We start from the raw sequence: 13,793 nt of genomic DNA, 5'->3' as shown, positions 1-13,793 counted from the left end.
ATACATATGTGAGGCATTAAAGGTGACATGTCATGCTTTTCCGGTTATTGCCCGTCCCCTTGTGTGTTATGAAGGTTTTTATGCATGTAAACGGTCTGCAGAGTCAAAACCCTCAAAGTACACCATGTAGGGAGTACAACTCTAAAACAGAAAATACCTCCCCGAAACGCCTCGTTGGAGATACGTCACTGTCCATTTGATTCTTCCGGGTACATCATGATGTCATGTCGTCCCCGGAACGAAATGGACCAATCCGTGGAGCCGTTACGTTAAGCCCCCGCAGATTGGTCCAAATTGACCAATCCACGGACTTCCTCACACACTCAGTGCATGCAGCTCTGCTGATTTCTCCTCCCTGGCTGCAGGCTGATAACAGACAGTTGGGATCGCGGCGAAATTCTCTTTGCAGACCCATTCTCACAGCGTTTATCAACCTTTTTCTTACTCAATATCAAGCCACACTTATTGTTTTTACTCCGGCTGTGACTTTGTGTGTGCTCAGGGTGAGTTTGGCTGTGTATCGCTAAACAAGGAAATCACACCTCCACGGAGCTTAGCGCGAGTCACAACGTCCCGACTGGTCCCGACCAGCACACTGGGCTCACAGGGAGGGGGGGGGCAAGAGCTGCAACGAGCCGTTTAGTGAAGAGAGTGAATACACATACTTTACAGAGATGCTGTATGCGAAACCAATGTGAGTTTGGAAAATTGCACAGTATAAATCTATTCTAGTAGACCACAACAATGGAATTATGATCAGTGGAAATGGCCATGACATGTGACCTTTAACACAGGAACAACATTTTTTTTTCGTGATTAAGACAGCAATTTGAGGAATTATATAATAATATAAAAAGACAAAATCACCACAAATGTAATGAAAGGTTTGAAAAATGTTTTAATAAAACAGTCAGACAAGTAAATAGGTAAAAAATCTATAGAAAAATAAAAAAGTTGTCATCTTTGGGGTCCAATGATGCCACCTGGCTGCCAGCCTCTGTACTTCATACTAGTGATTGGTTGACGTCTCAGCAAGGTGTCGCCTCCATCAATGTTTTTAGGTTTGTCATAGACTGTACTTATATGAAGATCTGTTTTGGCCTTTTTCACGGGATTCAAGAACAATTTCTCTCCATGATACCTGCAGGGAAAAAACATATATTGACTTCAGGAGAGCACTACAAACAGTACATACTCATTGACATACCAAAACATGCCACATGCAGTTATTTTTGTTTGATTCAGTTTTCATGTTCATACGCACCCAAAGCCCCTTTTACAATAGGGATGTTGTCCGTCACTCTCAAGAGCGTCAGGAATCCCAATCTGACTGTTTCCCAAACCATCACCATCCTTCCAGCCTTGTTTTTCCATCAAACGACGGCCAAAGCCCTAAAAAGTAAAACAATATTATGAAAACTGTTCATATAAGCTATGGTTAAAGAGATGGAGGAAGGTAAAGGCCACATCCTTACCCTAGTGTACTTCTCAAAGCTGCCAATGGATTGACTCTCTCCAGATCTTTCTTCAAGACCCTCCCTCAGCCTTTTTTCATACCGCATCCGGACATAGTCACGGGCATCCATGTCACCTCCATCTGCGAGAGAAAGACCTTTGTTAAAGAAAATCTGATCCTGCATAGGTAATCTGGCTTCAATGTTATCGCAGATGTAAAACAAACTTGAAATACCTTTATCATAGTACACACTCATGTCGACATCCCAGTCATCTGTCGTTTGTTCATCAAAATCTGAAAACAGGAAAAAAAGAAGGAATAAATGTTATTGATATCTCCTCTAGCAAATAACTTCATTTTAAGGACAAAAAACAAATACATTTATCTTATGATTCAATTTAGATACAAATACATTTAAAATATATCTGTAGAAATACACAACACTTTCAGATTTAAACTAAACAACACCAGCCATATTATTTGATATTCAAGAGGTATATATCAAGAGTTGTTCCTAGTATGTTAGTGTTGCAAACCTCCTTCTTCCTCCTGCCAGAACTGGGCGTCAGTGTAGAAAACCAGGCCTGATCCGCCCTTCTCCCACTTCAGCTCGATCCTCTCCTCAAACAGCCTCTCTTTGCTTCGCTCCTGGCTCGTAACATCCTCATGCAAAGCTTCATGGCGTTCCCACTCCTCACACCAGTCATCATCCTACAACCAACAACATGACAAATTGTCAAACAGCAGTCAAGGCATGATGATTTTTCATGTATACTTGACATAAACATAATGATGTATGGATTCAAACCCACATCATCTGCATTTGAATGTGCATCCTCTTCTTCTTCCTGTGGCTCGTCAGTCTCTGTTGTTTGTGTGCAGTCAGCCAGCAGCCTCCGTCCTAGGTATGGAGCAGTATAAGTTCCTGGTCCTGAGATTTCATGTCCATCAGCTGTGAATATAGTCTCCTCTGTGGCTGGAAGTGTCCAACTGTCCTTATACTGGAAAGGTACATTGCCGTACCGGCGGTTGGAGCCAGTCTTGGGGAAAGTGAGGCCCAACTTCCGGATAAGTCTCGGAGGCAGTCTGCAGGACTGGATGAGCTGGAGGAAGACTTTCACCGGTGTGCCCACATTGCCATTCTGCATCAGAGCTGGTGGATTCAGCTCGGATAAACTCTTGAGGTCAGCTTCTGTGAAACGCTCTGTTAAGGACACTCGATGGCGCTGCTCGTGCTTCGATTTATAGGGGAATGAGCCATCATCTGGAAAAGGAAAACAAATTAAAATGGAGAACTACAACAGAAATATGTCTAATCCAGACAAAACGAGGAGTGATCCGTTTGTATGAGAAGCTACTAAAATGAGCTTGCCTTTATTTAAACTATGTATGAAATATGTTGATCCCTAACCTTTGTCGTGTGAAACCTTTACTCTTTTAACAACACAGCGTCTAGCCAGCCAGTCCCCCTTCGAGTTAATCCAGTGATTCCCCGCATACATCTTGATCAATCTGTCGGCATCTTTAGCATGAAGTGAGACTATACAGCAGCAGGACTTCACCGTCTGCTTCTTCGCGGAGCTGTTATCTGTCACTGAGCTGTTTTCTGTCACGGCGCTGTTTTTTGCAACGGAGCTGATTTCTTTGCCCTCTTCACCTTCTCCACACACGGGTTTTTGGGGGGTTTCGGACCCCTCGGACTCCCTGAGAAGCTCCGGTCGATGTCGATAGTGAAAACACTGAAAACCTCCGCTCTCTATAAACTGACTGAAATAATTTCTCAGGTCCGCGGAGTGAAAGGCAACAGGAATGTTACCAATTGCTAAATACACAGGAGCTACCGCTACAGCGTCCGCCATCTTTGTTTCTTTTATGGATGTTAAACATCAACAGATCGGAACGGTAATGACGTCAGTTCCGCTTCCTGAGAACATTTAAAAGTTTGCATCAGGGGTGGAGATATAAAATAGTAAAAAAAAGTTACATATTTCAGATTCAATATTTGTTAAATTCACAATTAGTTTTGATTCATAATGTTTTAATAGTGCAACTATATTTTTTGAATTCTTGGTAAACATTTTTAAAAAATGTGGTTTGGCATCAGCCCATCTCTTTTTATGAATATGAAATTACCCTAAAAATAAAATCTACTTTACAAAACAAACAAAAATCTGTGTCAATATTATACTATCACCTTTGAAGTATGTAAATATTTCTCTACAAAGCTACTTCACAATATATATGTTATGTGTGACCAGGTCCCTTATTTTAAAGATGAGTTATATTTAGAAATAAACTACATATTGCCGATATTGTAACAGTCTTTAATGTCTTTTTTACTCTAACTATTATTATTTGTATTTCTGTTATATTAGTGATGGAAGAAATACTAATTTAATTAAGCAAAAGGAGTTACATTAAAGTTTAAAAATAGTTTAAACACTCCTTTTATAAAGTGAGAGTCCTGCATTTGAATGTAGAATGTAGGCCTAGGATTTCAGAATAATACATAAAATATCACTGAATTATAAATAAGTGTGCATTGATTTAAAGTGGGAGGAAATAGCCCCATGCAGCTTGCAAAGGTATGGGGATTCATTTCAACTGTATATACTGCTGGGTAGCTTAATTCATACTATTCATCATAAATGTTTTGTTAATTTAGATATTGTATAATGAATGTGATTCTGCAACTAATGTTTGCAAAACAATTACATATGAAAATATTTGGTAAATACTTCAATAAAACACAAGTACCTAAAAACTGTACTTGCTTATTGAGTTATCTAGTACAGATCATTTTCATACATTTAACAGAAAAGCGAAAGTGTGGAGGTTTATATGAAAAGGTAAAGATAGAATATTCACTATGTCCATGCTCATACATAGTAGCGTGGACTATTTTTATCTTTCATGAAAATATGTTATATTTACTATCAAATCACACATCCTAAATAATCAATAAGGAAATCCATCTCTTATAGTTTGACTGTATGTGCATTGAGGTTTCTTTATCTGACATTCACCTGATTTCACGTGAAAGGGCCAGTGATGTACTTTCATAAAACCAAAGGAAAAACAAAACACTCTTTTTACAAAGGGAATAAAATAGGAGTAAAATCTCTTTTAAGAGAGACCCCTCTTCTTTGACAGCTAGGGGTAATCACACAAACAAAACATAAAGTAATAACAACCATTTTTAAGAGCAGAACAGTGATAATGATGACATCTTAACTTTAAAGCTTTACATATCTATTTTAGAGTAACTAGTGGAAGACATGCTATAACTTTCAGGAAAAATATTAAAGTCTTTCCCATTACTGCACAACTTTTTTCAGAGACAACGAAAAAAATGATTCAGTCAGAGTTCATCAACCTGAAGGGTTGCCTCTGGCCTTCACCTCAGCTTTTATCATTGTGTGTTTTGATAGTAATAGGCAGTAAAACTAGAACCGTATGTCTGGACCCTGACTTAACATTACACTTGTCACACACAAATTGTGTATTAACCATTATGGCTTTTGGAGCCATGCTAATACTCACAAGTGTCACATCTGTTGGGAATTATTGATGACAACAACAACAACAACAACAACAACAACAACAACAACAACAACAACAACATAACTTTACAGATAATATACATATTTTACAGGAGAAATAGAAGCTAAATGTTACTTTTTAGGTTTATTATCTATCAAATTGAATAATTGTAAATTACTGAAGGAATTTTTGGACAGGAAAACCCTCAAAAGGCCCTGCTGTGTCCAGTTAGGCCCTCTGAGTGTCACAAATAGATAAACCAAATATCCGTCTGTGGTAGAAAATAAAATAAAGTAATATTGAGGCTGAGGCTTGAAGACATACCAGAAAATCTGAAAGGAAGAGTCACAGTCAACATTTATAAATGAAAGATACAGCTTTACTATTAAAGTTTCTTTTATTCTGGTACCAGTAACAATACTTTTTTAAATACTTTGTACACATTGGGGAATATAAAATATAAATGTTTTTGTTTTAATTAGACAAAAGACCTTCTCAATTCCTTCAATATTAAATATCGGAACTTATAAATAAAACAAAGTGCAAACATATAACTATTAAGGAAACGTCTAATCAAAGGATAACTAAACACTACTTAGAAATGTATTCAATGCCAGCTTTTGGTTGTGTATTACTCTCAGCTATACTAACAACAACTCTTAGTCAGTCTTGAAACGGTCTTTGTGACCAAAGCATGTGTGCAGGTTTTTTTCTTTTTTTTTAAAAAACATAACCTCTTGGTCATTACCCAAAAAGGGAGTTTAGCGTTATGTTGGTTTAGTCATCCAGTCCAAAAAAAAGGGAAAAGAAAGAAGAGAGACGGATTGCAAATCAAAACCAAATATCCATAATGATCAAAAACAGAACGGCACTATTGTTTTATTGTGTTGAAGTCTCAAAAGTTTGTAAAATTAGACTAGATGGACCATTGATCAGTGTTGACCTTGATTTCTCCAGTATCAAAAGGTAAATGTTTATTTCAACTTGTGAATTTAGTTTTTATCAAGAAAATTATTCAAACTGAATGTTTTGAAAATGTAAGTGCAGCATATTGCATCTGGAAATGTACTGTTTACAGTACATAGTGGTCTAGTAAGTAAATATCATATTTAAATATACGTATATACAGATGTATTACTTTCATTGTCAACCTGAAATAACTGTATAAGAGCAAACTAAATTCCACACATTTCAAATTCCAGGATGATCTTAATATTTATCCCCATGGATTGCAAATGACCCATGCGGAGTAACTGACCTTTGTGTTGCTGACCTTATGAACACAGAGCCAGGTGAATGTACCTCTGCTGTATTAGGTCAAGGCTAAATGTAATGTACCGAACATAGTGTCAGTCCAGCTCTGAGAGTTCATTGACCTGGACAAACTAAAGCCAGAGAAAAGGCAAACTGTGTTGCTATACTGGCACAATTACCTACGTTGTGCTATTATTTATTTAACTTGAAAACGATATTACAGGCAATTTTCTTTATACATTTTGAGTCAATGATAATTTAGAAAAAAGGCCTGGACATCTTTAAGTGTCATTACATCATGCTTTATCAGACCTGCACTGTTTTGCTTGCTTGAACTCAGAATACAGCAGTTGCTCCATTTATAGAATGAAGGACATTTTATTTTTACTGTCTTGGTGAAGATAAGAGTCTGTCCTCCGTGTCCGTCTCTGCCTGCTCCTAACCTCTATAAACGCAAGCCTTATCTCAAGCATTTACGACTGTAGGCCTACTTCATCAAGCCTGAGGGTTTTTCTGAGTGCATTACAGGTCACTGAAAACTAAAAGGATCACATTCTTGTAGATAACGAAGTTGGTTTTGTCATGCATTCAAAGCTGAGGTCCATTACGTTACAGACATGTCACGTACTACATGAATAATCACTGTATCGTAATGAGATCACTTCAGGAGAGTAATCGAGGCTATAACATTCTGGAGTATTCTCTGAAGGGATGAGTAAGGTACTGATGAAGTAAAACAAACATTCGGTGACTGGTGCTGCCAGTAGTGTCTGGCTTGTAATGTCTTTATTGCAGTTAGTCACTTTATGAACTGACCTTGAACCCTCTGCGCTGTGGTTCACATCCTTCTATGAAACTTCCATAATGATTCCTCCAGGCTGCTGGGCTTGTGACCGTCCCTACAAAGGTATAGAGCATAATACGTTATATATTGGGTCACCTGTCACCCTACAATGGGGTGTTCCCTAAGTTGGTCCATGGCACTAAATGTCAAATTGAAAGAAGCTTGTCATTAAAAATTAGAAGTCTGTTTATTTGTGAAATCAATAAAGTAATTAGCTTATCAGTCTCAAGCCTCCGTGCCAGGCACAAGGGCGATAACGTAATAGAGTAAATTCATTTAAATGACAGGTGGAACATTTTACCGCCGGTTACAAATGTTATAGACTGGAATCCCCGAAAAAATTGCCAACTTTAATTGAGTCAAGGATAAAAACAGCATCTATCTGATATTATTATTATTATTATTATTATAGGATCCTTTCACGGTTGAGTGAAGGAAGCAGGACCCAAATGCAGATAACTCTGATAAACCTTTATTTCAAGGATAATGAAACCAACTCAGACAAAACAGAACACTCAACGGTGAACTCAGTCACCAACAAAAGACGAACCAACACTGAACACAGGAAGAGACCAGACTAAATACAGGGAGGGGTAATCACGAGCCGAGAAACAGCCGGGCAGGGGAGGAGAAACATAAGGACAACAGGTGAACACAATCAGACAACTAGACACACCAGGGAAACTAACGACGGGAGGAAAAACACAGGGAAAAGGACCAGACAATAACCCAGGAGGAAAACATAACAGCAAACACCCAAACATACAAAAGTGACATAACATGAGAATCGTGACAGAACCCCCCCCCCCCTCAAGGGACGGATTCCAGACGTCCCTAAAAAAACCCCACAAAAGTCCAAAACCTCAAGCAGGGTGGGTGGAGGGGGTCCGGAGGAGGGACACAAAACTAGGGCCCCCAGGGTGGGTGGAGGGGGTCTGGAGGACGGGTTTTGGGCTGACAGCCCAGGAGCACAGCGGAGGGCCCAGAAGGGATCTCGGGCGGACGGCCCGGGGGCAAGGCAAAGTCCAAGGTGGGGGTCTCGGGCGGACGGCCCGGGTGCAAGGTAGAGTCCATGGAGGGGCGAAGACCACAGCGGGCAAACTCAGGGGGCCGAGCATGAGGGCGAAGACCATGGCACTCAGGGGGCCGGGCTCGAGGGCGAAGACCGCGGCTCCCAGGGGGCCGGGCTCGAGGGCGAAGACCGCGGCTCCCAGGGGGCCGGGCTCGAGGGCGAAGACCGCGGCTCCCAGGGGGCCGGGCTCGAGGGCGAAGACCGCGGCTCCCAGGGGGCCGGGCTCGAGGGCGAAGACCGCGGCTCTCAGGGGGCCGGGCTCGAGGGCGAAGACCAGACAGCTCCGGAGGCCGGGCAGGAAGGCGCTGACGGGACAGCTCCGGAGGCCGGGCAGGACCCGGTGTCGGCCGGACAGGAACCAGAGCCGGTGGGACAGGGTTCGGCAGGATCCCCAACGGAACAAGACATGGGATTGGCAGAACTCTCAGCGGGTCCTCCAACAGAACAGGACATAGGGTTGGCAGGACCCCCTGCAGAAGAGTCGGCGGCGGGACCCCCAACGGGACAGGACACAGGGTTGGCAGGACCCCCGGCAGGAGAGTAGTCGGCGGGACCTCCAACGGCACAGGACACAGGGTTGGCAGGACCCCCGGCAGGAGAGTAGTCGGTGGGACCTCCAACGGCACAGGACATAGGGTTGGCAGGACCCCCGGCAGAAGAGTAGTCGGCGGGACCCCCAACAGGACAGGACATAGAGTTGGCAGGACCCCCAGCGGAACCTCCAACGGCACAGGACATAGGGTTGGCAGGACCCCCGGCAGAAGAGTAGACGGCGGAGCCTCCAACAGCACAGGACCCAGGGTTGGCAGGACCCCCAGCGGAACCTCCAACGGACCAGGACATTGGGTAGGGACTTGAGAGGAGACTCGATAGACGACTAGAGAGGAGACTCGAGAGGGGACTTGAGAGGGGACTCGAGAGGTGACTTGAGAGGTGCCTCGAGAGGGATCTCGAGAGGGAACTTGAACGGAGACTCGAGAGGAGACTCGAGAGGGGACTCGAGAGGAGACATGAGAGGGACTCGAGAGGGGACTCGAGAAGTGTCTTGAAAGTGGACTCGAGAGGGGACTCGTGAGGAGAGGAGAGAGGAGACTCGAGAGGTGACTCGAGAGGTGGCTCGAGAGGAGACTCGAGAGGTATCTCGAGAGGAGACTCGAGAGGGAACTGGAGAGGGGACCTGAGTCGGTCGGTTCCCCCGACCGACACAAGTCCCCTCTCAGGTTCCCTCGGGGAGCTGGCTTCGGCTGGAGAGCCAACAGGAGACGAGGAGCTGGAGTCGGCCGGTACGCCGACAGGACACGGGGAGCTGGCGTCGGCCGGAGAGCCAGTTCTGGAGCCGAAACTGGAGTTGGGACCATGGCTACTGGGGCCGGTACTGAAGCCGGAACCATGGCTGCTGGGGCCAGAGCCATGGCTGCTGGGGCCAGGACTGGGACCATGGCTGTGTGGGCCGGTTCTGTAGCAGGGACCATGGCTGCATGGGCCGGTTCTGGAGCCGGAACCATGGCTGTGGGGACCGGTTCTGGAGCCGGAACCATTGCTGCTGGGCCCGGTACTGGGGCCGGAACCATGGCCCTTGGGGCTCGGGCTGCTAGCCTGGACTTGCGACTCCTTCTCTTAGAAGCCGCCTGAAGGCTCCGTGGACCTCCAAAAGCCAGACGAGTTCCAGAAAATGACTCCTGGACAGGAGCAGGAACTGGGGCAGAAGCACTGGTTGACTCCAGACGGAACACACCGAGACGTTTGTAGTCAGCAGGCTGGAAAATCTAAATCCAGCCAGGTAAGAATTTCACCAAGTCTGGTTTCTCCATAGCCAACCGGTGCACCTCTACCAGAGCGGCCTCCTTCTGCAGAACAATGGACGCTCCCTTTCACCAATCATAGCAGCCAGCCAAATAAAAGGAAAAATGTTGTAGTTCCACCTCAAATGGATCATCTGCTGGGTCCATATCTGGTTGGTTCGTACTGTCACGGTTGAGTGAAGGAAGCAGGACTCAAATGCAGATAACTCTGATAAATCTTTATTTCAAGGATAATGAAACCAACTCAGACAAAACAGAACACTCACCGGTGAACTCAGTCACCAACAAAAGACGAACTAACACTGAACACAGGAAGAGACAAGACTAAATACAGGGAGGGGTAATCACGAGACGAGAAACAGCCGGGCAGGACAACACAATCAGACAACTAGACACACCAGGGAAACTAACGACGGGAGGAAAAACACAGGGAAAAGGACCAGACAATAACCCAGGAGGAAAACATGACAGCAAATACCCAAACATACAAAACTACAAACGTGACATTACATGAGAATCGTGACAGATCCTGCCAAATGATAAAGCCCTTAAAATACGCAATTTTGTCCACCACTGACTGACTGACATATCTCAGCGTTGTCCTGAAACTCATCTCAGTATCGATCGTTCTGACTTTGGGGATCCCCTGACACTTCCTGTGTTTTTTATGAAATGTCTTAAACACTATTATAGATAGATTGCCATTACATTTTGGAAACACACCCATGTCCCCCTCAGACTGAATTGCAAAAATCTTAATCTTTTTTTAGATTCTAGAGTTGTTATCATGTCCAATCTTCAATTTGACTTTCCCTTCAGCCTCAATTGTGCTTTGTACTGATGATAACTAGTAAATGTTAGCATGCAAACATGCTTAACTTAAAAAAGTGAATATGGCAAACATTACACTTGCTTAGCATCCGTAGATTACGATTACAATTGTAAACATGCTTGAATGATGGAGTTAGTATTTAATTTAAAGCACCACTGTGTACAGCCTCAATGAGCAGTTAGCATGCAGAACTTGTTTAACTTCATTATCCGACCTTTTATGAGTAAATAACCTTTTAGATATCATAAATGGAGAATTAGCTGAATAGATATCAGATTTTCTTGGTCTCTGGGTTTTAGCGAAAATACAATTAGCATTTCTAAAATCCTGGCTTTGGATCTCTAGAGCTGTTTGGTATAAGTCATGTTGGTTCATTTTAATTGGGTTAGTTTATATCAAAGGTAAAAGGGAAGTTTTAGAATGCCAATAAAGCTTTTTGAAAATTACAAGATACATTTATATGAAAAAAAGGACTTGCTACACCTCATGAGGATATAACTTATAGGTCAATGACCCCGCTCTGCTTTGGCCTCCTTCCAGCTCCCAGGTGTGAGCTGGCAGGGTGCAGGGACACGGCGTGGCGCTGATTACCCGTGCAGTCCTTGGTAGCTTGGTACTGCCTGGGTTAATGACACCGGCTACAAGATAAGGCCCTACCCTGCTGTTGATATCTAGGCATTACTCTAGCAGCTCCTTTTCATTGAGAAAAGCTTATCGGTTTCCCAGGGTTATGCCATCAGTCATCTGGCAGAGCACATGGTTGTTTTTCAGAGTATATTGACAAGTCAAGGTCCGCCTAGTAGGCTGGGTCGGTCCTATAAATACGAGGGCACTGGAAGATGCAGCAGCAGTACTCACAAGCTCTTGGAGAGCCCATCATTTGAGAGGTCTCTTACAATTTAACTACACAGATCTCAATCAATCAAAGACAAAATGGATAACAGGTGTCATTGTGCACCCAGCAGCGACAGGTTTTCGAACCCTATCCTGTACAACATCCTGAGCCAAATGGATAACAGCAAGCCAAACCAAAACTGCTTAAACTACAATTCAATACCTCACCGATGCAACTGTGAGCTGCGAAGGACAGTGTGCTTGAAAAGACCCTCCGAGGTCTGCAAAGAAGCGTCAGCAGTTCTGGTTAAGACTGTCCATTTCATGAAGAACTTACCTGCTTTTAACCAGATGCCACCAAATGACCAGTTCATACTTCTCAAAAGCTGCTGGGCACCGCTCTTCATCCTGGGTCTGGCCCAGGAGCAAGTGAACTTTGAGGTGACGGACACACCTGCTGACAGCATGCTGAAAAGGATTCTCCTAAACCGCCAGGAGAGCCCCGATATGGAGAGGAAGCAGCCCACCATGTCTGGGGTCAGCAAACTTAGGTCCTGTCTTAAAAAGTTTTGGAGTTTGGATTTGAGTCCAAAGGAGTATGCATACCTCAAAGGGACCACGATATTCAATCCAGGTATGAATTCATCTTTATTTATTAAATTAAATACAAATACTTAGTTCCCAGGAGTAAGAAAACTGCTTTATACATGTCTGTGACAGTGTCTAATTTTCGGTCTTTACTTTCAACAGATGTTCCATATTTAAAGGCAGCTGTGTTTGTGGAAGGCTTGCAGCAGGAGGCTCAGCACGCCCTCAGTGCGATGGTCCAGCTCCTTCACCCAGGGGACCAGGAGCGCTTTGCTCGGATCCTCCTCACAGCCTCCATGCTGCAGAGCATCACACCCAGCCTCATCACTGAACTCTTCTTCCGGCCCGTGATAGGCCAGGCTGATCTGCTGGAGCTGTTGGTGGACATGCTCTTCTGCAGATAGACCAGGACAGGTGGACTGAAGAAAGTTGAATCCAATGGTCTTAGCAGTGTTGATGCAGGACTTCTCGCTGACCAACCTGAACAATGTTTCCTCATAAAATGATGGAATTTTTGACAGCGGACTACTAAAAAAAAGCAATTACAACACTACTGTCAATTGGTGAATATGAATTGCTTGTATTGCATTGAAGCACAGCCTAGTCGGAAAATCTGTTATCCACTGAAGTTGAAAGGCAGAATTTTTACAAAAAGAGAGACTGTACCCACTGTTCATATTCTGCATCTTATGTGGAAGATATTTTCTACTTGCCTTAATGTTGTAAATAAGTCTGAATATACAGAACATTTCTAATAAATATATTTTTGTAAATGAACATTACAGTGATGTTTTGTAGTCTTTTAAATCCTCACAGCAAGCCACACTATTTGTATGTAAGACTTACAGATCAATACCGACATGTTGTGGAAGTGTGCTCAAGTCCCTTTATTTTAAGTTCTTGTCAAGACCTGAAAGCAAACGTGTTATGTGAATTTCCTAGAAATGAAACAAAAAAGACGTTATCCCTAAAAATACTAATATGGGTGATTATGGGTTTCAGAAAACCATTTCACTAATTTGTGATGAATCTTAAATAAAGCATACCTATTTAGAAATTAACATATTGTAATACAGTATGTCTGGTTATCATTGGTGGAAAAAGTACTCAGATCTTGTACTTGAGTAAAAGTAGAAGTACCAGAGGGTAGGAATACTCTGTTACAGGTAAAAGTCCTGCATTCAAAATGTTACTCAAGTAAAAGTAGAAAAGTATTAGCATCAAATATAATTAAAATACCAAAAGTAAAAGTACTCATTATGCAGTTCGGTCCATTTCAGAATAATATATATGATATGTTTTATAATTATTGATCATTAAAGTGTTATCAAAGCTGGTAAAGGTGCAGCTAGTTTTAATGACTTTGTATACTGCAGGGTAGCTTGTGAATTTACTCCAGGTGTAACTAAAGTCTTATTTAAGTGTTGATTATATTTCACATCATTAATCCAAATCTGTAAAGTAAGTTAAGGTCTTAAATAATTGTAGTGGAATACCAGTACAAAGTAGCAAAATATTGAAATACTCAAGTAAAGTACAAGTATCTCAAAATTGTACTTAAGAACATT

The 13,793-nt window shown here is 42.7% G+C and overlaps 2 protein-coding genes across 2 annotated transcripts; one reads left to right on the top strand and one right to left on the bottom strand.

Moving 5' to 3' along the window:
* Positions 1-880: 880 nt before the first annotated feature.
* Positions 881-3,339, bottom strand: gpatch3 (G patch domain containing 3). Its single transcript, XM_034102554.1, has 7 exons — positions 2,868-3,339; positions 2,269-2,720; positions 1,993-2,167; positions 1,691-1,750; positions 1,476-1,597; positions 1,265-1,392; positions 881-1,141 (listed from the first exon to the last, which is right to left on the bottom strand). Exons 1-7 carry the CDS (start codon positions 3,313-3,315, stop codon positions 958-960), a joined length of 1,569 nt encoding a protein of 522 aa, XP_033958445.1. The 5' UTR covers positions 3,316-3,339; the 3' UTR covers positions 881-957.
* Positions 3,340-11,643: 8,304 nt separating this feature from the next.
* On the top strand, positions 11,644-12,987 carry nr0b2a (nuclear receptor subfamily 0, group B, member 2a). Its single transcript, XM_034103186.1, has 2 exons — positions 11,644-12,271; positions 12,388-12,987. Exons 1-2 carry the CDS (start codon positions 11,737-11,739, stop codon positions 12,627-12,629), a joined length of 777 nt encoding a protein of 258 aa, XP_033959077.1. The 5' UTR covers positions 11,644-11,736; the 3' UTR covers positions 12,630-12,987.
* The last annotated feature ends 806 nt before the right edge of the window (positions 12,988-13,793 follow it).

Source organism: Pseudochaenichthys georgianus, chromosome 16 (assembly GCF_902827115.2).
Source record: "Pseudochaenichthys georgianus chromosome 16, fPseGeo1.2, whole genome shotgun sequence".
In the NCBI taxonomy this organism is placed as follows: Eukaryota; Metazoa; Chordata; class Actinopteri; order Perciformes; family Channichthyidae; genus Pseudochaenichthys; species Pseudochaenichthys georgianus.
Note: the sequence above shows the minus strand (reverse complement) of the source record. Positions and strands in the feature narration are given on the sequence as shown.